This window comes from Thermobia domestica, chromosome 3 (assembly GCF_964235325.1).
Source record: "Thermobia domestica chromosome 3, izTheDome1.hap1.1, whole genome shotgun sequence".
Classification (NCBI taxonomy): Eukaryota; Metazoa; Arthropoda; class Insecta; order Zygentoma; family Lepismatidae; genus Thermobia; species Thermobia domestica.
Window position 1 is genome coordinate 108,079,740 of NC_137456.1, and position 22,649 is coordinate 108,102,388.

The 22,649-nt window shown below is 35.0% G+C and overlaps 1 protein-coding gene across 15 annotated transcripts in view; it reads left to right on the plus strand.

Annotated features, from left to right (window-relative positions):
- Window positions 1-22,649, plus strand: part of LOC145680653 (uncharacterized) — a 197,969-nt gene that overhangs the window by 65,815 nt on the left and 109,505 nt on the right. Inside the window, exons 4-5 of one of the 15 annotated variants that reach the window (XR_014130653.1) lie at window positions 4,067-4,773; window positions 8,804-8,931. The exons of 10 other annotated variants lie outside the window; for them this stretch is intronic. Coding sequence is in view for 2 of the 5 variants with exons in the window: in XM_081751421.1 (XP_081607547.1) it covers window positions 4,067-4,415 (349 nt within the window). In the remaining 3 variants the exon portion in view is untranslated. Of the gene's footprint in view, window positions 1-4,066; window positions 8,740-8,803; window positions 13,898-22,649 lie in introns of those variants that run through there. 4 more of the 15 variants (XR_014130655.1, XR_014130654.1, XM_081751421.1 and 1 more) reach the window with 4 other exon arrangements.

Below are 22,649 nucleotides of genomic sequence, written 5' to 3' on the forward strand. Positions count from 1 at the left end.
TGAAGATTAGGCAGAACTGCAACGCGACCAAAAATATATGCGAATCGTTTTTCTCTCTTTTCTCTCAACCCTAGATCGTGAACTCCGATTTTTGTTGCATATCTAAGAGAGAACATCCGGTGAAAACAACTTGAACTTTGGCACGCGGGCAATTGCCTACTTTATGACGATAATACACTCTGTCTCGTGCTCTCGTACCGCGTGGGTTTCTCGCTTGCCACAGCGTTATTACATTCCTGCATCTGTTCATGAGTCACTTTGCTACTTCGTCCTCTTCACTATGATAAAGATGCATCTTAAGGGTCGTCGCTTTTAACAGCGAGGTCGTCTAGTGGGAGTCTCAGACAGTCCTGGGTACAATACGAAAACATGACTTCCAGCACACGTTCTAGTAAGGAAGTGACGCTGGGTTGCATAAGAGAACTATTTTAAAGGGGGCACTGCTCAAACTTAAACTAGGTAAGTACATTTTAGTCTGTAAATCCAACCCTCCTATGGTTAACTAAGCATGGCAAAATTGAGAACACGTTTCGCTGTGTTATGAAACAAGATCATCAGTATCTGTAAGATATTTTTATAATTTGTTTCTGTATGGAATATGATCCCCGCAGAAGATAAATATGTATATTTTTTATTAAGAAATAATGTCGAAACAATCGAAAGCTAAATTAGATATATATATATATAAAAAAATTCTAAGTAAATCCTGTAATGCCATTTACTAAAACAGTGGGGTTTAAAAGTTACGAAGAACATTCAGTAATGTCTACTTAAGTGTATTCTCTTTGCATTGTGTATTTGGGCTTGCCATAAGCACGAAATGAGATCCTATGTTATGAACACTCAGAAGGAAGGGGAGGGGGAGGATATCATGGATATCTAGTTATGGGCCCACAAAGCAAAAGAAGAATGAACGGAAATCGATTAGAAGGTTAATACTGTTTATGGTAACAATACGTTCGTATGTAGGGTAAAATGTTGGCCCAATCAATTTGAAAGGGTCTGGAGCCAATTGCACATGACTACACGGGACATTTGTAGAGCCATTTTCACAGATAATATGCCAAAAAGTAGAGGTCATGTTGTGGAAGTTCAACCATCGTTAAAATTCCGACTCATAAGTAAGTCAGTTCAAGTTTTAATCGTTTTCACAATTATTGGTAATCATTTGTAGATATCAAACACCAGCTTTGGGTACGTTGTCCTTAATGCTTACCGGATCAAAAAATGTATCTGTTAGAGGAATATTGCACTGGCCTTTCATATTGTATTTAATGTGCTAGTTTCTGTAATAAAATAAGCAATTTAGAAAAACAGAAATGTTATATGAAAAAAAATATATTTTTTCCGAAGATTTTTCTAAAGGTACTGCGGCTTTTGCATAAATAAATCTATGTTATTTTCTTTCTCTGAAGTCTTTGTTCAATACGTATATATGAAAACAGTACTTATGGGTGCGAGTAGAAAGCGTATACACGAGTATTAGTTTTGAAAATGATTGTACGTAGGTTTTATGTGGCTTATGATTTAAACTTAAAAATTGTACATAGGTTTTATGTGGCTTATGATTTAAACTTAAAAATTCGTTTGCCACGCAAGGACAACTGCTTGGGCATTTAGGTATAAAATTCAACATTCTTTGTTACAGTAATTTATATATGGCAATGACATTAATGAACAAATCTCAATTCAACCAAATGATTTAAGCTAGCTTGCTTTACCTTGTTGATGTTCATCTAGTATTCTAGTCATGTAATTACAGTGTCGAACCATTGATGCCTGAACAAAGTTATTTTTAGTCGTATGTAAATCCTTTATATTTTTGTTTTGAAATTTTGAGTGTCCATGCAGATATTAAGCATGTGGTTCTAATTCGATAGTGCTGTGTACTTTTGGTATTGTAAATAACATCTAAGTAAATGCATAGAATATATAGTAACAAACTGTTGATAGGGAATTCTAGATATCTCATAGACCCCAATTTGGCGAAGTTGTCATACCTAAGGAAAGCTTTGTTGCCAGAATGATATGTGCTACTACTAACAGTGAAAGACGGGAGGACTTATTAAAGACGAAGCCTAGACAACAAGTGAACCATATGTCAAGTAAGGATATTATCTTTTTGCTTGAAACTACAAGGAATTTGGAGCAAATTGATATTGATCGATAGTTGATAAGAAGGATTACTTGCTGAAGCTCTATTAAAAACAACTATTTCATGATCTGCTAATATCAGTCTTAGGAATTCATTTGATAGTACTAATTTTAAACAATAATACGGAAGTTGGATAAAAGGTGGTTGCAGTACTGGTCTCATATCATCGAACTGTCTCAGCACTACAGGGATTCTGTAGTTGATAAGTGAATATTAGATGAGGAAGTATTGGTGGGTGGTCGTTATGTTATTCAGTCAGGTACCATCAAATAGAAGAGGAAAGTGGAAGCGCTATAACAATATATTTGGGAAAGACAAACAACGTGCATGGTTCAAGATTGAAGTGGCACATGGGCGCAAAGTCTGGGAGTTTGTGCGTTCTAATCATCAGTTGACAGTCAGAATTATCGGGGTAGAGTTGAATTTGAATCACATTACCGTTCATCATCTGTTAACCAGTGAATTGGGAATGCGAAAAATCTGCTCCAAACTGGTTCCGAGAATCCTCATGCAGGAACAAAAGGACATGCAGAGAGACCCTTTTGACGTTTGTATCAGTTCTTGGAACCGAAGGCCTTCCACTGCGAGGTTCATCTTCAGTTGACTCTCTTCCTTGCGCAAATGCCTTAAACCAACGAAACACCTGGGCTCTTGACAAAACATTGTCTCCCAGGCCTGGTGAATTTTCCAAAAGTTACCTTTGCAATATATCCAAGCCTGAGGCAAAACCTGATCGCCCGCTAGCGAATTCCTACTTATAACTAATGGTGTGTCATATGTTCATCCAAGTCCCATGTTACCAATTTTGCCGGTTCGCGTTCATTGTTGCCAGTCCCATTACTTTATCAGGCACCTTATATGTTTATCACAGAGGACTATTGAGGATATAGAGAAGCAAAATGATTTTATGTAATTTTTATGTGTAATGCAAATGTCCAATTATCATTACTTTTGGAGGAAAGTGGTTGAAATAAAAGCCAGTACAGATCGTAAATAAGCTGGTTTCAAACACTTGAATAAGTAGAAACGAAATAAGTATCAGTTATACAGGTTAAAAACGCTACTTGTGGGATTGTGATTAACATTAGTGCTATCTTAAATTAGGATGGAAAATGATTTTATTGTTGGTAATTTAATGTCCTTTTTCAGCACTGGTGTTACATGAGATGGGATCTACTGTTTTAAAATGTGTTTCGAACCATTGTGACCGAAGCAAATTCTTCCTTCCGGAATCGAATTCGGAACTCGCGTACAGAATGTATGCACGTCAGTTCAGAGAATATTTTAAATTTCCAGGGCAATGACTGTGATGATCAGATAATATCAGATTAGAACCAGGGCTGGCTGAAAGTACAAATTAAGTTAAAGCAACCGTTCATCTAATCTCTTTCTCCTTTTTTACTGGATTCCTGGGAAGAAAGTGGCATCAAAAATCTAAAAAATACAACTTGTTATTACCGTGTTACTCGTATTTCTGAGATTAATCAAGTACAAAGAGAAATATCCACTTGAAATATTACGAGTTTTCACTTACGCCATCAGTTTGTGTGTGATCATCTATCACGTTCACAATATAACTGAAATATATTTGTTGATACTTTTTGTTGAGTTAATTAATATTTCACCTATCTGTTGCAATGTTTCATGAATAACTTATAGTGTGTTACATACCACATGTAAAGAATTACCGCTCCACATTAAAACCCAATAATGTCACACTGGTTGATTTACGGATGTAGTATAGATATACTTTTTCTTCTAAAAATGACAAGAGTATTCAGCTTCCTCCTGTAAGATGAAATAAGGAATAAAATAAATAAATAAAAAAAAAAGTGATGATAGTTAATAATACAATTTCAGAAGCAAGCAGTCTCAAATAGTAAATTCGAATCCTTACTTCTTTTTTTCCAGTTGTTTTATATCTTCAAACGAAGAATACTCTGCTAAAACTGTTGTGAGAGGAAGGACTCAGAAGAAGCAGCATAAGTGCTCAAAATGTACAAAAATATTCCCCACCGCTTCCAAACTTGTGCGGCATCTTCGTAGTCACACTGGAGAGAAGCCATACCCTTGTCCTGTGTGTGGAAGACGTTTTAGGCAGAAAGATCATGTGAAAGGTCACATGAGTACGCATACATCAGATAAACCATTCCACTGTCCATCATGTGGCAAGAATTATTCTTCACAATATAGCTTTCGATATCACTTGCTCAGTCATCGACACTCGCGTATTCAGGAAAGTTCACATATAAAAAAATAGCACTAATCATGCTGAATTTTATGAATCCAGCATTCAAGTAAGGAGTAGTGCAGTTTTAAGGCATGAAGGCGTCAAATAGTAAAATAGAAAAGCCGAAAGCATGAATTTATTATAGAAATTGTCAGTTACATTTGCTTGCGAAGGATTACCATGAAAGAAGATATAAATGGAGAAGATATGCGTAACTGAGTGATGTTCATTAAAGTACCTACTTTACAAAAGCAATACACAGGATACATTAGTAATAGTAATATATGATGTAGTATTGAACTCATCCAGTACTCTTTAGTTAAACAGGTGCTAAGATATGTGTGGTGTTAATTTGTTTGGGCTGAATTTTCTTTGAAAGCTTTCGTTGGTACGTTACCTTACCTTATGTATACTTGTAGAGTATATAATGAAAATAATAAACAAAAGAATGAAAGAAAAAGAAAACCTATTGAACTATGAAATTGTATTTTAGAGCCGTCATAATGTAATAAGTTACAAAACCGAATGAATTGTATTGAAAGTAATGAAACAAAATAGTGTTAAAAAATTAGAATTCTTCGTCAAAGTGAAAAAAATTCTGTAAAGACAAAGATAGTTGATAGCTTGAACAAAAATGGAGACAACTGATAAATCATTTTGAACGTAGTAAGACGTAAATACTCATTTTGAAAAGAAAAGAAAAAAGTACTTACTTCTGAATACTTTTTGAAGATAAAAAGAGTAGAGAAAAAGTTCAGAATTGGTAACTGTAAATTTCTAATAAATGTTTGTTGTATTATTAATAGCCATTATAATTAAGTTTTGAAGTTCTTTGTCATGGTGAGAAAGAGGAAAGGAATTATTGTTCTCTAGCTATTTTTGTATAATTACAATGCAAACTGAAATGAGAAAGGAATAAAACAAACTGAAAATCTTTCCGGAACCCTGTACTTCTCTTCGCTATTAGGTATCTGACATTTTGTGTATACGTTAGTAGGAGATCGACGAATCATATGTTGTTTTCAGAATATTTTCTCGTTTTTTTTTTTCTATTTTTCTTCTTTTTTGTGTTTTTCACATTTACAAAACACTACATCTTGAACTACACCAAACTCGTTGCGGGTTACAGCCCACGATAGAATATGGGATACCCGGCAAATTAAATTGATCTATGACAGCACCAGAAATATCCAAACTCCGGAACACTTGTAAGCTCGAGTCCTGTAAGTGAAAAGCGAACCAGAGACGGAGACAGTGCGAGTGCGAACTCGAATGAGACTAGTGAGCGCGAGTGTCCTTAAGACCAGTGAGGTTAATAAGCGCGAATCTCATTGAGATTAATGAGCGCGAGCCCCGTTGAGAATACCTGAGCTCGAGTGAGCCTCCAATTGCAAAATGACCATCTCTTCCTATATTCTTTTTTTTTTCTTTCTTTCTTCTTTTCTAGACCCTAATTTTTGTTCTTTAAGTATTTTAACTACCTTACAATTTTGAATCAGTACCGAACATTCTGCGGTTTTATAGAGAATCGAAATGTGACGACGCACATCAAAGAAACACACACTAAACAGTCGGTTGTAGCATAGAAATAGTAACAAAAATCATTTGAATTTGTTGAATTAAAGTTTTAATTTGTATATCAGAATATCGTACTAATCAGGCGGCTCTCCTATTTTAAAAATGTCCTTGCGTTGAGTATCTGGTTCTTACGGCCTACATTTGCACTTTTGATGCAGAAAACTTAAGTTAGTTTGATTACCGATAAGAGCTAATGTGGTTCGTATCCTACCTTAAGCTGTAAATTCATATTGTATATAGTCGTGGCCATTCAGAAGCATTCTAAACCTTAAAACAATCACTCATTTTAGGGTTTATTTATTTATTTATTTTTAAATCTTCATCGTAGACGTTTCATCGACCTGCTTGTCGCTGTCTTCTCTACGACTTTTTTTTAAGAGTCCTATGCTGCTTGAAGAACTACATACCGGTAACATTATCACAATGAAAAATAAATTATTATTAAAGCTAACTGTGAAAGCTAACTGAGAATGTATTTTGAGGTACAGTTTAAATATACTCTTATCTGAGTTTGAACCGAAAGAAAAAGGAGCAACTCAAGTAGAAAACGAAACAATATTAATATCATTAACCGGTCATTGTGTTGTTTTAAGAACAAAAAAAGTAATTTCATAATGAGTAAGAAGAAAGCTTTGATAATAATTTTACTGCACAGCCCAGAAATGTTACCGGTAGTTTGATTCTTCATACAATGTAAAAAATCTTAAGGAAGTCGTACCGAATAGAGTGACAAGTGGTCGCTGAAATGTCTACGATGAAGATTTTAAAAATCGGGTGCTTGAGTGAGTGCAAACATTATTAATATTCGATATGAATTCTGTCAGACCAGTGAGTGATAGTAGTGTCTTTTTACGGTTGCAGAAAATAAACAGAGAAGCTTCATTTTTTTTAAACATCAAAGCATTTCTGATATGTACTACTAAGCAGATTGAAAGGCTAAAATTAACCCTACATTAATACGACAATGTTTAGTAATTATTTATAAACTACCTGAAACCACGTTCTTCACCCAATAATAGATCAAATCAATGAAAAATACGCATTTCAAACATACAAATCTCTTGACATGGAAATTTTAATTTACTCGAGTCTGAACCAGCCGATTTTTTTTACATCCAGCGTTCAAATAATTCATCCTCCCTCCATATTCTTGTGTCCACTATATTCATATCTTTGCACTCAAACTCCAACTTTCATTGATTTATGTTGAAATTTGTATTGAACTTGGCCACGTAATAAGTTTTCGACACGCATTGTTACAGATTTTACAATGTTGATCGGTTCCATTTAGTCGAAGCTGGATGACAGGTGTCCTATAAGTGCCTTCGAGATTCAGTTGATATTGAAGAAAATTTGCTTGAAATTGTTGTAGTAGCTTTTCAATCATCGACTGCAAACATTATATAATATACCCTACCCATTAGAATTTTATTATTGCAGTTACTTGCCATCTTACGTAAGTAAAGCGTTCCATAAACCTTTACGAAGCTTGAATTTTACGTAAGTTGAATTTGTAAATTACTCTAAAGTGTAACTTCGTAACAAACAGCAATATTTATTATTATATGTATATACGCGTATTCATATTATTTACATAGTATAAATGAAACACCATGCAGCAGTATTTACTCCGAAATAAACAAAAGAAAATATGAAAAATATAAAGGTTCTTTTATATATATTCTTGTATACAGAAAAAGTGTGTATTATGCATGACGTTGCATATTGCACTTGATTTCAACGCAAAAGGCGCAGGCATGTTAAAACGTTCTAGTAGTTTGCGAGTCGACGTGACTCGCAAACTCCATAGGTCATTTGGGGGGAGGGAGGCTTACTGTATAGACGTTTCACATCATATCAGTTTTCACGTGATAGCCAAACTGGTATCAGAGGCTACCTTTGTTTATACTAGTAAAACTGACATTGACTTCTAATATGTTCTTTAAATACATCACTCAGCTCATTACCCGGCTTATCACATCATTTTTTTTTTAAATAATAGCAATTACTTCATAAGAAGTTAGTTTATATTTGGAGAATCACTGACAAATCAAGCATTAAAGTGCCATCGTTAGTATTTTCTTTTACTGCTTTAATGGGGTCTAATCTCTGATGAAGCATCACGTGAAACAAGATATTTCTCTTGTTATGTCATTTTATTTCTTCGTTTTGTGGACTGGGTTATGAACTAGACGATTTATAGAGAGGTCGTATAGCGCAGAGTGTTTCCAGATCGGAACTGATATTATATGTCAAACAAATTATTATTATTATTATTATTATTATTATTATTATTATTATTATTATTATTATTATTATTATTATTATTATTATTATTATTATTATTTTAGCTGGATTAAGTAGGATTTAGCTTGAAAAATTCTTTTGAGAGATTGAGCATTCCAGTTTATGAAGGATCTCACGGCTAGTAATATGTTCTATAATCAAAATTTATTCAGGATAACCTAACAAAGAACCTGTAATTCTGATCTTTGATTTTTCTATGAAGTTATTAACTAACCAATTGATCAACCGGCCACTAATTTTTAAATTAAGATTAATTTATGTTCATGGTGAAGCGTAAAGGTTAAACAAATCACGTAAGAAATCAATCAGATTCTATAATTATCTTCCATTTATTGAGACAGTAGTATACATGGTAGAACCAGTTACAGAACTACAGTTCCCGTGACTAATACTTCGGTTAAATACATTTAACTTATGTAATGGAAAAATAATAATAAAGCGTTATAACTTCGTAACACTGTATATTTAAAATTAGATAATAGTATGAATATAAATATGTACTGCAAGTAAAGACTATACTGTTTTATTTTCAGCACTGCTGCTACAGGTCCACCGTATGATATTCAAAGCTTTACTTGGTCTCCATATATTGGAAAAAATTATGTTTGTTGTTATTGCTGGAAGCGTTTTCCAACACCTTCGCAACTCACAAGACATGTTAGAATTCACACAGGAGAAAAACCTTTTGCCTGTCAGATATGTCAACGCCGGTTCAAGAGGAAAGACCATTTGAAGGATCATATGAATGTCCATGGTCCACATAAACCATTCTATTGCAAGCAGTGCAGCAGAAGTTTCGCAACTAGAGCCCGTTTGGATGATCATAATTTGATACATATGGTGGCACACAAATATAATGTTTCTATTCCATAATGAATTGATAATATTATGATGAGAAATATTTGTTTTATAAACATTTTACCCATCCTCGTTGCTCTGAAAATTCAAGAACTTCATTGGTAGGTACAAAAGTGTAAAACATAGACGTACTTTTATAAAGTAAAATGTCTATGACAAATTTATTTATCGAAACATCTCACCAATAAGTACAGAACTTTTGAGAGAAAGATGGTGGTCAGATGTCTTTGAGCAGGTCTGTACATGTGTTTGAGCCCATTTCACGCAACACCATTTTGAATGGTGTATATTGTTTTAAAATGTTTGATATATTATAGTTAAGCTGACTTTTAACTGTTTTGACACAGCATTAACTAATCGAAATGGTGATTTATGTATAAAAAAATCTTTAAACATAAAGAAGTTAAAATGCTGCTTGACTTTCTGTATAATATTAAAGAGTTCATTTGCTATCGAGATTGTTGTGAAGATAGCAAGGAACTTTTGTCAAATTTAACGTAACGCCAATTAATCGTCACATATTATCAATAGTGATAAATCAATTTTGTAATAACGTTGAAAGAAATCTTGTTAGCATGTGCATTTTCCCGTAATTTTGGTACTTTCTTTTACTGAGTATCAACATGTAGTACCTAGAATTGGATAAAACCATAGGTGACCGGAGCTTAATTACTAGAATGTTGATTTGTTTTCCGCTGTAACTTTATTCTGTCACTTGTAGGGTTGTTGCGATTGAAATGTCCGATGCTATGAAAAGACATTCTTTTAGCAGTACAGTTGATGTTAGAACGTGTTTGATATACATAATACCGATAGAAATCTGAGCTATCAAGTTTCGTTAATAGGTGTATTGCTTTTGAATATACTGAAGTGAAATATGAAGAACTGAATTATGAGAGTTTTACCAGTGTAAATTCAGGTTAATTCTTTAAACATACACAGAGTATATATTTCCAATTAATGTACCGCGTTATTTGAAAGAATAAAGTTAGTTAAAAAAAAAAGCTTAAATTTTTAGAAGTGTGTCCCAATTTCCAAACTTTACAAGCTGCTGTGAGCTACAAAAGTTCTGAATTTTCTACACTTAAAAACTGTCAAGAGTAGTATAGGTATGTACTGTACAGTACCAGAAAGTCTGGGAATTTATGCATATAAAAACGTAATAATGATGATATACACACATAAATTGAATCAACCAACACGGCATGCCACGCGGAAATATGCACTTTTTCATTCTCATTTATAACAGTACTCGCAATAAACCACGTGCAATCACCTTAAGTGACCACATAATCAATCGTTTTGACAAATAGTCAGTCGTAAAAATGATTAATGTGTAGGGAATGCTATCCCACGCATTCCACTACCGATCTAGACGTAGCTGAGTGACGATCATTTGCGATGCCTGCTTCTGGACAGGCATGATCCCATTATATCTCACACGTGCTCGATAGAGAATAGGTGCACAAACCTAGCAGGCCACAGTAAAAGGCAAATATCGAGTAAAGTACGTAAGGTTGCTCTGGTAGCAGGAGAATGAGCATTATTCTTCTGGAGAATGGAATCCTGCAAAGTATCCAGTGAAGTTAGGAGGGCAGATTGACTACGTCACGATTGTACGACATTACTCATATTTCCCCAACTCATATTCTACTGAATAAGATTAGAATTATAGCTTTGTTGCTTTCCATACCAGAGTGCCAGGTTTGGATCCTGTATGGGGAATGGAAACACACTGCCTTTTCCCGCTCATCTGCATGCCTTTGTACACACCGCTGAATGCCATTGTTAACTATTCTCCTCTTGATTGCAGTCTCTTCCAACAACACTGAAGATATTTTTAGCAATGAAAGGTTTCAGTTGGGATAATCGTGCGAGAATTCCCATCATTCCACGACATATTTTGTGGAAAGTACACTCATCTTCGCGGCGCAATATCTTATGTCTGAATCTAAGAATTTCAATACTTTCCATATGTACTAGCCTCAACTAACAGCTGGTAAACGATGTTAGGCCGAACCCGCTGCGATTATTATACAGAATTATGTATATTCTGTATAATATACTTTGCAATTTGAGACACTAAGGCCATCTCATGCGCAAAAGGCCAACTACATTTTAGACTACGTGATATTTTGTTACGGTTTTCACTAACGTAGTGAGCTATTTTCAAGGAAGGCTGTCACCTATAATAATAATAAAAAGTTTCAATAATTTGATAGTTAATTATTAGGAAGACCCATTTAATATTTCGTAGGGAGACCCATTTTATAGGGAGTTTGTCCTACTTTTAGTTAAGGTATCTAACTAAGCTATTGGGTAACGTTAAAAAAAATAAATAAATAAAAATAAGAAATAAATATGATTAATTTCATAAACACACTAAAAACAGAAAATAAAAACTTCTTTAAAAATATGAATCGACTTCAGAAAAATGCACTAAAGGGCAAAAAGAAAATAATAATAAATAAATAAAATAAAAGCGCAAAAAATACAGATAATGATAATAATAATAACCGTTTGGAAGCAGAAAATAGTATATTACTACTATCTATAAAAAATGTTTTGAAGTTGTGCCAAGCCAAAACATATGACTCACAAAATTGCCATGGAAATAATTTTATATCAAGCAACTAGCAGCGTTCACCCCGCTTCGCTGCGGTCACCCCGGAACGCAATAAACTTTGTTACTTAGATAATTTTTACTTTTTCGCTTTCAAGTGATATGATAAAAACCATAGAAGATTGCAGTAAATGTTAACATTATATCGCCTGTCATTTATGTTAACCCGCCCCGCTTCGCTGCGGTCACCCCCGAACGCAATAAACTTTGTTACTTAGATAATTTTTACTTTTTCGCTTTCAAGTGATATGATAAAAACCATTATAACGCCTGTCATGTATGTTAACCCGCCGAGTGACACGGTCATGCGGGTTGCATATAAATACGTTTATTTTTATACCTATGATGAACTAACAAAGGATTTGTACGTAATGGACACCTGAATGGTCAATTATCTCAAGACACTGGTAATTGAAAATTAAAGTGATATGATAAAAACCATCTAGGGTCCAAATCCTAATAACCCCCCAAAAATAAAAGAAATTGGTTCAGCCGTATTAGCGTGATGAGCGGACAAAGGATTTGTACGTTCTCTTTTATATATATAGATAATATGTTCTCCTTGGCACGACTTAAAAGTCTTATGTTAATAGCGCTCGTTGATGCTTAATAAATAGAAATATGGTTTATACATGCATGGGCCCATTTATAGGCAAGAAAAACGAGTTGACAAATAGTATTGAAATGTCCTGGTTCGTAAAAGATTCTAAATTTATCATTATCAACTTATTGAGTTTCAGGAATCTATCATCTCGAATTTACTTTACTTGTCATATCATATTGGAGAATGTTTAATCATTCATAAAAATAAATTAGAATTATTATTGTATACTGGTAATGTCAATGATGTAGTGGTGGGTGGCGCTTAAATTCATAAAGAACAAATTTATTATTGGCACTTAACTGATTTATTATTTTATTTTTATTTATTTTACGATTTCTTTGACACGAGGGAATGATAATGAGTAAATATTATAGCTCACATAATGTAAAACTTTAGTACAACATTTCTTTTTCTGGAGATATTCTCCAATGGTTCGATGTATCGTATGCTCACCAATACATTTAGAAAGAACAAGTTGAATCTGAGGTGGTGGGTTTCAAGATTGCTGTCATATTGATATCATGAGCTGATAGATTGCCACCTCTCGCATATTATGTACTTGAATCTTTCATTAGAAATTATCAATGTCTCCTTGCTTTATATGGATAATCTCAGTGGTTGAATGATTGAGACAGAGAGGGGTTAATGTAAGAAATCTTATAGGGTAGGCGCATTAAAATCATAACGAGTGAGTTAGAGAAATATAGGATGAACCTGCAGGAATTCAGGAAGTTAAGTGGGGTAGAAAAGGAGCGGTACAGATGAAAAATTGTACGACTTTCATGGGGAAAGGAATAAAAATATCACACTAGAACGTGTTTCTGTTTTGTTCACAAACGAATATCAGCAATTGAACGTGTTGTATCTGCTAATAATAGACTTCCTTTTATTACTCTTAAGGATTGGTGGTGCGATATCGTTCTAAATGTGTATGTTTCAGGAGATAAGGATGACACTGTAAAGAATAGTTTTTACGAAGAAGTAGACGTGTATTTCACAAACTTCCGCGATGCCATATGAGATTTCTATTAAAGGAATTCAAGACAAAGGAAACAAGAGGATATTATCAAACCGATTATAGGGAACGAAAGTTTATATAATGAAGATAATAACTACGACGTTAGACGCGCGAACTTTGCAACATCCAAAAACCTTATCCTGAAGAGAATAAAATTAATTCATCGCGACTTTCCTAAATATACTTAAGCCTCAGCAGATGGAAAAACACATAATTAGATTTATAAAATTTTAGTAGATAGAAGGCAGTCCACGAAAATTCATTTTCGGTCATTTAGAGGAGCTGACTGATACCAACTATTACATGTTAGCAGTAATTATAAGAAAAGGGGGCTGGGGTTATCGTTGAAAAAGAAAATAATAAGCATTTGATAATGGAGAGATTTAATTTAAATAAATTAGAGGAAGATCAGGGGAGAGGGAATACCAGATTGAAATGTCCAATGGATTCTTGGTTTTAAATGATTTGGAATGCATTAGTGTTGATGATAGTTGGGTTAAGGTGGGAATAGCTTAAAATTCCAGGGGGAAAAAATACTGAAGCACGTGAAAATACATAGGAAGAAACCATGGGACGACTAGAAGTGCACTAAACTAGCAGAGGAAAGAAAACGAAAAACCGCGTTGGTTATAAGATCCGAACGATAAATTTGCTCAAAATTTCATTGACATTAGGCGGTAAACTTTGACTATTACAATGTTTAGAGAGCTAAAATTATTGAACTTGAAGAACAAAAATATTCGGACGTGTATAAAGCCATTAACAAATTTAAGAAAGATTATCAACCTCGCGCGTATGTAGTAAAGAAAGTGAACGGAACAATTCTCACGGATATGGATTTTATTTTGAATAAATGGAAAGATTTCATTGACAATTTTCTCAACACGCAACTAAAAAATAATGTTTGTGGAGAAAGTGATATACATATAGCAGAATTGTATATTTCAGAGCTTGCCGAACAGAAATAGAAATTACTATAAAGGAATTAAAGAAACACAAATCTCCAGGTGTAGACGAAATTCCCTCTGAGTTAATTTTACTGAAGGGAATAGATGGTGTAACGAGATAGACAAATTCACCCTCCTCATTTGAAACAAGGAGGTATTGCCACAAGAGTATAAAGAATCAATCATTGCTCCAATTTACAAGAGAGAGAACGAAACTGATTGTAATAATTACCGAGACATCTTTCTTTTGTCAACATCCTATAAAATTCTCTCAAATATTGTGTTAGCAAGATTGACCTTATAAACAGATGAAATTATTGGAGATAATCCCTGCGGATTTAGGTGAAATCGATCAAGTTTCGACCAGATATTTACCATTCGTCAAATACTCTAATAATAATAATAATAATAATAATAATAATAATAATAATAATAATAATAATAATAATAATAATAATAATAATAATAATAATAATAATAATAATAATTGGAAATACAATATCTCGGTACATCAATTATGTATTGATTTCAGGAAGTCCTACGACTCGGTTAGGAGCGAAACATTGTACAACAATCTTACAGAATTTGGTATACCGAAAAAGCTGGTTAGATTAATAAAGATGTGATTAAATGAAACCCAAAGTAAAGTCCGAATTAGAGAAATACTTGTCCAGGAGCTTTCACGTCGAGAATGGCCTGAAACAAGGAGATGCATTGTCTCCATTATTATTCAGTTTTGTTCTTGAATACGCTTTAAGGAAAGTGGCAACCAGAGCCTTGAACTGAATGACAGTCAGTAGGTTATGGCTAATGCTGATGATGTCAGTCTGATTGGGATGATATGAGGGCAATAGAAAGAAATTGAGTCACGGCAGATTTGATTAAACGTCTACAGGGAATGGGTTTAAAAAGTAAATTCAGATATAACTAAATATTTGGGAATCCGTCGTGATCGTAATAGTGCAAATTATGGATACGTTCGACAAAGTGGATATTTTCAAATATCTAAGGTCAACTTTAACAGACCAAAACCATATCCACGACGAAATTAAATGTTAACTAATAAGTGATTACAAACAATTTGTGGTATTATTCAATCTAAACTCTTTTTCCTTCGCGAATTTTGTCGAAGAATTTGAAGCTTAAAAGATGGTGCCTTCCATTTCAACTCAGGCAAAAAAATATAAAATTGTACCATCACCATCTCAGATATTGTTGAAATTTTTTTTATAGCAACTAGACATGTTTTTAAGAGACCCATATTTTTTTGTTTTGTCGAAAAAAATGTTCCCGCCAAGTAATGGGCCATCAAAGACAGGGAGTACAATTTATGAATTGTAGAAGACATGGAAAATGGTCAACTTCGAAGCCTCACCATTCGGCTATGGAGACAAGTAGAGCTATAATTCTTGTTGTGGTATGTACATAGGGATATAAATAAACTATATTTTATTATAGTTTGGTTTGCTCATGCGTATCTTTTTGTACATAAATTAACAAATGAACGTAAATTTATCTGAAAAGTCGAAGTTTGCGAATTTTTTTCGAGCACTTCCGGTTCGAATTTTAAAATTCTGTTTTCACGGTTGGTAAGACCTGGTTACCCGCTTTCCGAAAAAAAATTTGTATCGCTTCTGTGTGCAACCGTTTTGTCGCAAAAAATTCGAGAAATTGTAAAATTTTCAAAAATCGCCATTTTTGGGCGCCATTTTCTCGAAAACACCATCTTTTAAAATTCTGAAATTTTGTCAGATGGTTCAACTTTACATGAATAATAAACACACCAAATACCATTCTCGACCAATGCTTCATGAATTAAGTGCAGCCTTTAAAGTTAGCGAAGTTTCGTTAACTTTGATGTCACAGTTAGCAACACTGGGAACAATAAAAGCGCAATGATTTGATGATGTTTGTGGTTCACATTCATTAAATGAAGAATAAAAGATTTTCTTGACTGTTTTTTTCTTCATTATTTTGATCAAGAAGGCTCTCAAATAGTAAAATGGGCCTCCCCCTACTCCTCCGTTTTCCTAAACCGAAATAATCTGAGGTGGAAATTACGATTGCGAAACGCACAAATTTCAAGTTCACTTACCTAAAATGGTCTTCGGAAACAAAATTTCACTGATTTTTTTTATTTTTTACATGGACCAATCATTTGCTTGATTGGTGTCTAATAGCATGTAACCGTGCAGGTGCTCCATAGGTGTTGGCTCACTCACAACTTGTCCAGGAGTGGATCTAGTGGGAAGAAACTTTTTTATTTTAAATATAAATAAAACCGATCTCAGAGTTTGGAGCTCGTAGCTCTAAGTAGCAATATACCCCCCTCCCCTTCCAGAAGTCCGTCCTGGATCCGCCTCTGCGTAGCACATTGTCTATAGTCACAAATGCTGAACGTCCATGTGGAAGCATAAACAGCACGTAATTCAACTTCACGTAATTCATGATTTATTCATAATATTTCTGCTACGCACCACTGGTTATCATACACATATGTATGTAACAGAAGTTCCTTTTTGCAGATTTCTTAAATCCATACTTTGAATTGCAGAAGTTCGATTTTGGGGGAAGCATGAAGTTAGTTCATGGTGACCCATTACTGCCATAAAAACTTCGCCATTTTCCGAAAGCCAAAGATGACTTCGTTGAATACCAGTTACCGGTCGCATACTTTCCCTTTTTTTCTTCCGGAAGTCGTCGAATTCAGTTCCAGGCAACAAAACGAGAGTAATACCCGGAGTTTGTACTTGCACTATACTCACGAATTCATCTGAGGTTTTAGTGGGGGCGCGGTGGCTCAGTGGTAGAGCGTTCATCTCCGGTGATTGGGGTCCCTGGTTCGATCCCAGATCGTGCCGTGTGGGCTTTGTGGTGGACAAACACCGTGCTCGTGGGTTTTCTTGGGGTTATCCCGTTTCCTCCCACTTACTGCATTTCATTCATTTCTCATAATCACAGTCTAATTTAGCCTAACCGGCATAATCGTGAGACGTAAAACTTAAAAGATTTCATTTCATTTTTTTGTCTTCTGCGGTTTTAATACTGTGTATCTGTATTTGCCTAAGGTTATGCCACGTTGCCACATTCTTTACACCTCCCCCTCCCCCCCTCAATACCGTCGCAGAGACCATGCATGGCCGGTTTCACTGCAAAACCACTGCTTTGTTGGACCTGTCTGCATCTCGAAGATCTTAAATCTATTTTTAAAGTGGGATGCAGCGCCATCAGAAATCACTGACACGGTTTGGGAAATTGTAGACACTTATTTTCTCGTATTCAAACCTTTTTCTATAAAGTATATTTTCGCTTTTCTTCGAGTATTTTTAGAATCTTGTCTATGGTTATGAGTATATGTTCCGAATCGTGTGTTTTATCGTCGTTTATTACAACAAAACTGTCAGATGTTTCATATTCCGGTGGTAACTCTGAATTTCACTTTTTAGAATAACAGTCCAGTTTTCAGTGAAGTCCACATGAAGTAAAATAGAATTTGTATCTTGAAATTTTATACGGTGCTTTTCGGTAGCAATTAATTCTTGATGTAGTCATGAATTACAATTCTTACAGTTAAACAAGCAATGGACGATACGAAAACAGAAACTTTTTTTTTAACGAGATTATTGTTTTCCCATATGGCATACGTAACACTTTCATTTTCATCAGGATCAATAATTAAAGATTCCACACTTACTCCTTCCACTCCAGGACATTCACTACATTCTTGAAGAAGACAGTTGTCATTTTCTACCGATCATACTACTAAAGAAATAGGTCACTCATGACAGCTTTAATACAGGCAGCACCTTTGATTTGTAGCAACGCAGTAGCAGCTAACTTAAAATTTGCACAATACACACACACACACACACACACACACACACACACACACACACACACACTTCCCTCGCAGGTTGCGGACTGACCCACTTTAGTCGAATACTGTAAAATTCCGAGTGACCCATTCTTATGTTGGAATTGTTCTGTTTAAAAAGTCAGTAAATTTCTTTGGAACGCGTAAGAAAACGTTTCGATTTTTTTTTAACTTTTTGCCCTTTTTCGATCACTGTAATGACATCGCACTTAATTGAGACTTTATCTGGAGCATTCCAAATCATCATTGAGGTAATAGTTAAGGCTTTTTGTAGATCATCAGAATTTATTAGATGGCCATTTCAAGTAAACTTAAAATTTGTGTGTTTCGTAATCGTAATTTCCACCTCAGATTATTTCGGTTTAAGAAAACGGAGGAGTAGGGGGAGGCTCATTTTACTATTTGAGAGCCTTCTTGATCAAAATAATGAAGAAAAAAACAGTCAAGAAAACCTTTTATTCTTCATTTAATGAATGTGAACCACAAACATCATCAAATCATTGCACTTTTATCGTTCCCAGTGTTGCTAACTGTGACATCAAATTTAACGAAATTTCGCTAACTTTAAAAGGCTGCACTTAATTCATGAAGCATTGGTCGAGAATGGTATTTGGTGTGTTTATTATTCATGTAAAGTTGAACCATCTGACAAAATTTCAGAATTTTAAAAGATGGTGTTTTCGAGAAAATGGCGCCCAAAAATGGCGACTTTTGAAAATTTTACAATTTCTCGAATTTTTTGCGACAAAACGGTTGCACACAGAAGCGATTCAAAATTTTTTTTCGGGAAGCGGGTAACCAGGTCTTACCAACCGTGAAAACAGAATTTTAAAATTCGAACCGGAAGTGCTCGAAAAAAATTCGCAAACTTCGACTTTTCAGATAAATTTACGTTCATTTGTTAATTTATGTACAAAAAGATACGCATGAGCAAACCAAACTATAATAAAATATAGTTTATTTATATCCCTATGTACATACCACAACAAGAATTATAGCTCTACCTGTCTCCATAGCCGAATGGTGAGACTCCGAAGTTGACCATTTTCCATGTCTTCTACAATTCATAAATTGTACTCCCTGTCTTTGATGGCCCATTACTTGGCGGGAAAATTTTTTTCGACAAAACAAAAAAATATGGGTCTCTTAAAAGCATGTCTAGTTGCTATAAAAAAAGTTTCAACAATATCTGAGATGGTGATGGTACATGCTCTGCCTGAATTGAAATGGAAGGCACCAGATATAAAACAATAATTATGACTGTTGTGCTGTATGATTGTGATACTTGTCGCTTAGAGGCGAATATTTGGACCCAAGATGATTAAAATGGCGGGAACTCCATAACGAGGAACTGGATAATTTATATTGATTACCAAACTTTGTAGTGTCATTAAGTCTACGAGGCTCAGGTGGACAGGCCATGTAGCCAGAATGGAAGCAAGTAGGGATGCTTTGAAAATTTTAACTAGGAACGAAATCGGAAAAGACATCTATTAGGAAGACATCAAATATGTATTGATTACCATCAATTATGCAGATGAAAGGACAACATCAAGATGGATCTCGCAAAAATAAAGTACAAAGTTGAAACCACGTATAGACCACCCTATATTCTCTATGTACCTAATATTAACGCGACTCCCATGATATACGTCGTAAAACTTGAATACATTTTGAGGTGCAGGTTTGTGTGAAACAAACTCTGTACCACAAAAAGGATACGTCGTAGTATTATTGCTTACAGTGGTATTTGCATTAACACGCACATAGGAATATGTCAATATGTTAATTTATCACACCAATTTTTACATCATGGCTGTTTTACGCATCAGTCGTTAGGCATGTTCTCATTTTCGCATTAATACTTTTCACCGTATGTTTTCTGTCATTACGTAGCCAGGAATAAGATCACTATATACCGTTTGTCTATTAGCGGCTGGAAATGATCGGATATTTTCTTCGCATCAATCCAATAATGTTTTTTTACAATTGATGTATCCTTATAATGGGTGTACCTAAGGTCTGTGACAAACATCTTGACATTTCAGGTAAACGAATAAAACGCAAGCTCTGGTGTGATGTTGCCAAGTGGTAAAGGGGTGTGTCTATGGGTAAGCAGACAAACTACAGCGCGATCAGGTGACAGGGGATAGACGTGGATGTGTGCAAAATAAACGTGGCAATACCGCTGGCCTCTCATTTGCTAGCAGCATTTAAAGGGAACTTGAAGCGCCGCCTTCAAATGCCAAGATGTTTGTCACGCCGTTTAGATATGTATAATATGGATGTAACTTTAATTTTGAACAGAGGAATAAATATTTATTATTAATTAGACTCGAGTTATTTTCATACATTATGGACTTTTAGAAATAAAATAAATATCTAGGATATATGTATTTCAGGTCATCATATTTGTCACGAATTAAGGTCAATCGTAATCTTTTTGCTTGTTTGTTTCTTTTTGATAAACATACTGGATGTGCATTAAAGCTTGCTGAGAAGAAAGAGAGTAAGGTCACAAAGCGAATGTTGTCTTTTTTTCTTTTATTTAAAGGTTCAACAGTATAGAAGATATTATATCTGTGTATATTACTACAAAGATAAGTGATAAGTTTTGCAATATTTCCACAACCCAAACAGCAGGCGCGTGAATACACCTTGAACGATTGTAAGTACAAGGTCAAATTTGCCCAAGAGATGTGTGACGGAGGCTGCTACTCCGTCAGTACCTTCAGTTAGTTTTTAGTAGCAGTGACGATGAGTACTTACGAATATGTATCTGATATCTAAATCGTTATTGTATAAATTCGAACTCAGTTATAACGCTACAGCAGCAACCCAAAACATTAAGTCATGAGAAGGGAAAGGTGTAGTGAACCACAACACAGCCACTCGCTGGTTCCAGCAATTTCATGCAGGTTATAAAATTTTCGAAGATCAACCAAAGTCCATCCGCCGTAAGGTAAAAGATTCTGAGGTCATATGACACTTCATTGGGGAAAATCTGTCAACCAGCATCTGACGATTGTCAATCGAACTCGGCATGTCCCAGGTCACTGTAGTGCTCACTTTCACGAACTCAAAACCATCAGGAGCTGCCACATTGTGCCAGTGAGTTGACCCCCAACTCAGACCGAGAGGAGAATAGACGTATGCCGACAACTGCTACAAAATTCGCATGATATGCGTTTCCTGAAACGCAAGTGTTCGAGTAAGTGCAGCTTCCAGAACAGACCGTCAGAACTGTTTCGAGCATTAAACAGTGATCTGTGCGTGGGAGAACTTTGGGGGAATAAATCCTTCTGAGTTCATTCCTAACGGTCGAACCATTAATGCCAAGTTTTATTCCGAACAGTTGAAGCAAATGTATGCTGTACTTTTCCAAAGAAAAAAAAAATCCTGCATTGATGAGCCGAAAGCGCGCCTGCTACAGCGGGATAACGCAAAACCACACTCGGCTAAAAAAAAAAAAAAAAAAAAAAAAAAAATTCAGGAACTTGGCATCTAACTTATGTCGAATCCGGCATATAGTCTTGACATTGTCCCTTGTGATTACCACCTGTTACGGTCAATGCACACTTACTGAAATCACGATGTTTCACCAACCAGCAGGAAATGAAAACAGCAGTGTATGACTTTGCCTCTAAAGACAAGACATGGTATCGACATTGAATCGAGAAGCTGGAAAGGCAGCTGCAGATATACATGAGGCGCTATACTTTGAATGTTAACTTGCATTCATTGTATTGTAATAAATACAGATATGTTGTGTACCAGAATATTGCAAGACTTATGACAACATTGTATATGGACTACGAAGAAGCAAAATTTTGTTTTATATAATAATTAGATTTTTCAAAATGTGAATATTTGTTTCAGAAATGTGCTAGAAACAGTCATTTCTGTTAAAATACCCGAAGTTCTCTTTCAGAAACGATTTACTGTGACTGTAGACGACCTTGATATATACTAGTGCAATAGCTGTTCCCCGCACGGGGTATGTTTATGCAAGTATTTCAACCCCTTCTCCCCGTATGATACGCATTTCAATAAAAGTACAGTGATAAAAACCGTAGTCTCACCATCACTACCCATGCTGATGTGGCCTGAACTTAAACGCCATCGGTAGGGTCACTATTTATCCCGAAAACTATGAACTGCACACTAATATCGATCGTTTTTGGCTATTTTTACTTGTCAGTCCTTCCGTCCACCGTTCACCTCCCCATACTGATAGGGATGAATGTGTACTTAAACGGCATCGAGAGTGTTACTATTAATCTTGACCTAATCGAGTTCGAAAACTATGAATTGCACACTAATATCGATGTTTTCTAAGATTTTTACATGTCACACTTTCCCTACTCCACTCCTCGCCCTCATATATATACAAAGGTGTTAATGAACTATACCGACAAACTGTAAGAGGTGATTCCTCACATCAAAATAAGAGAA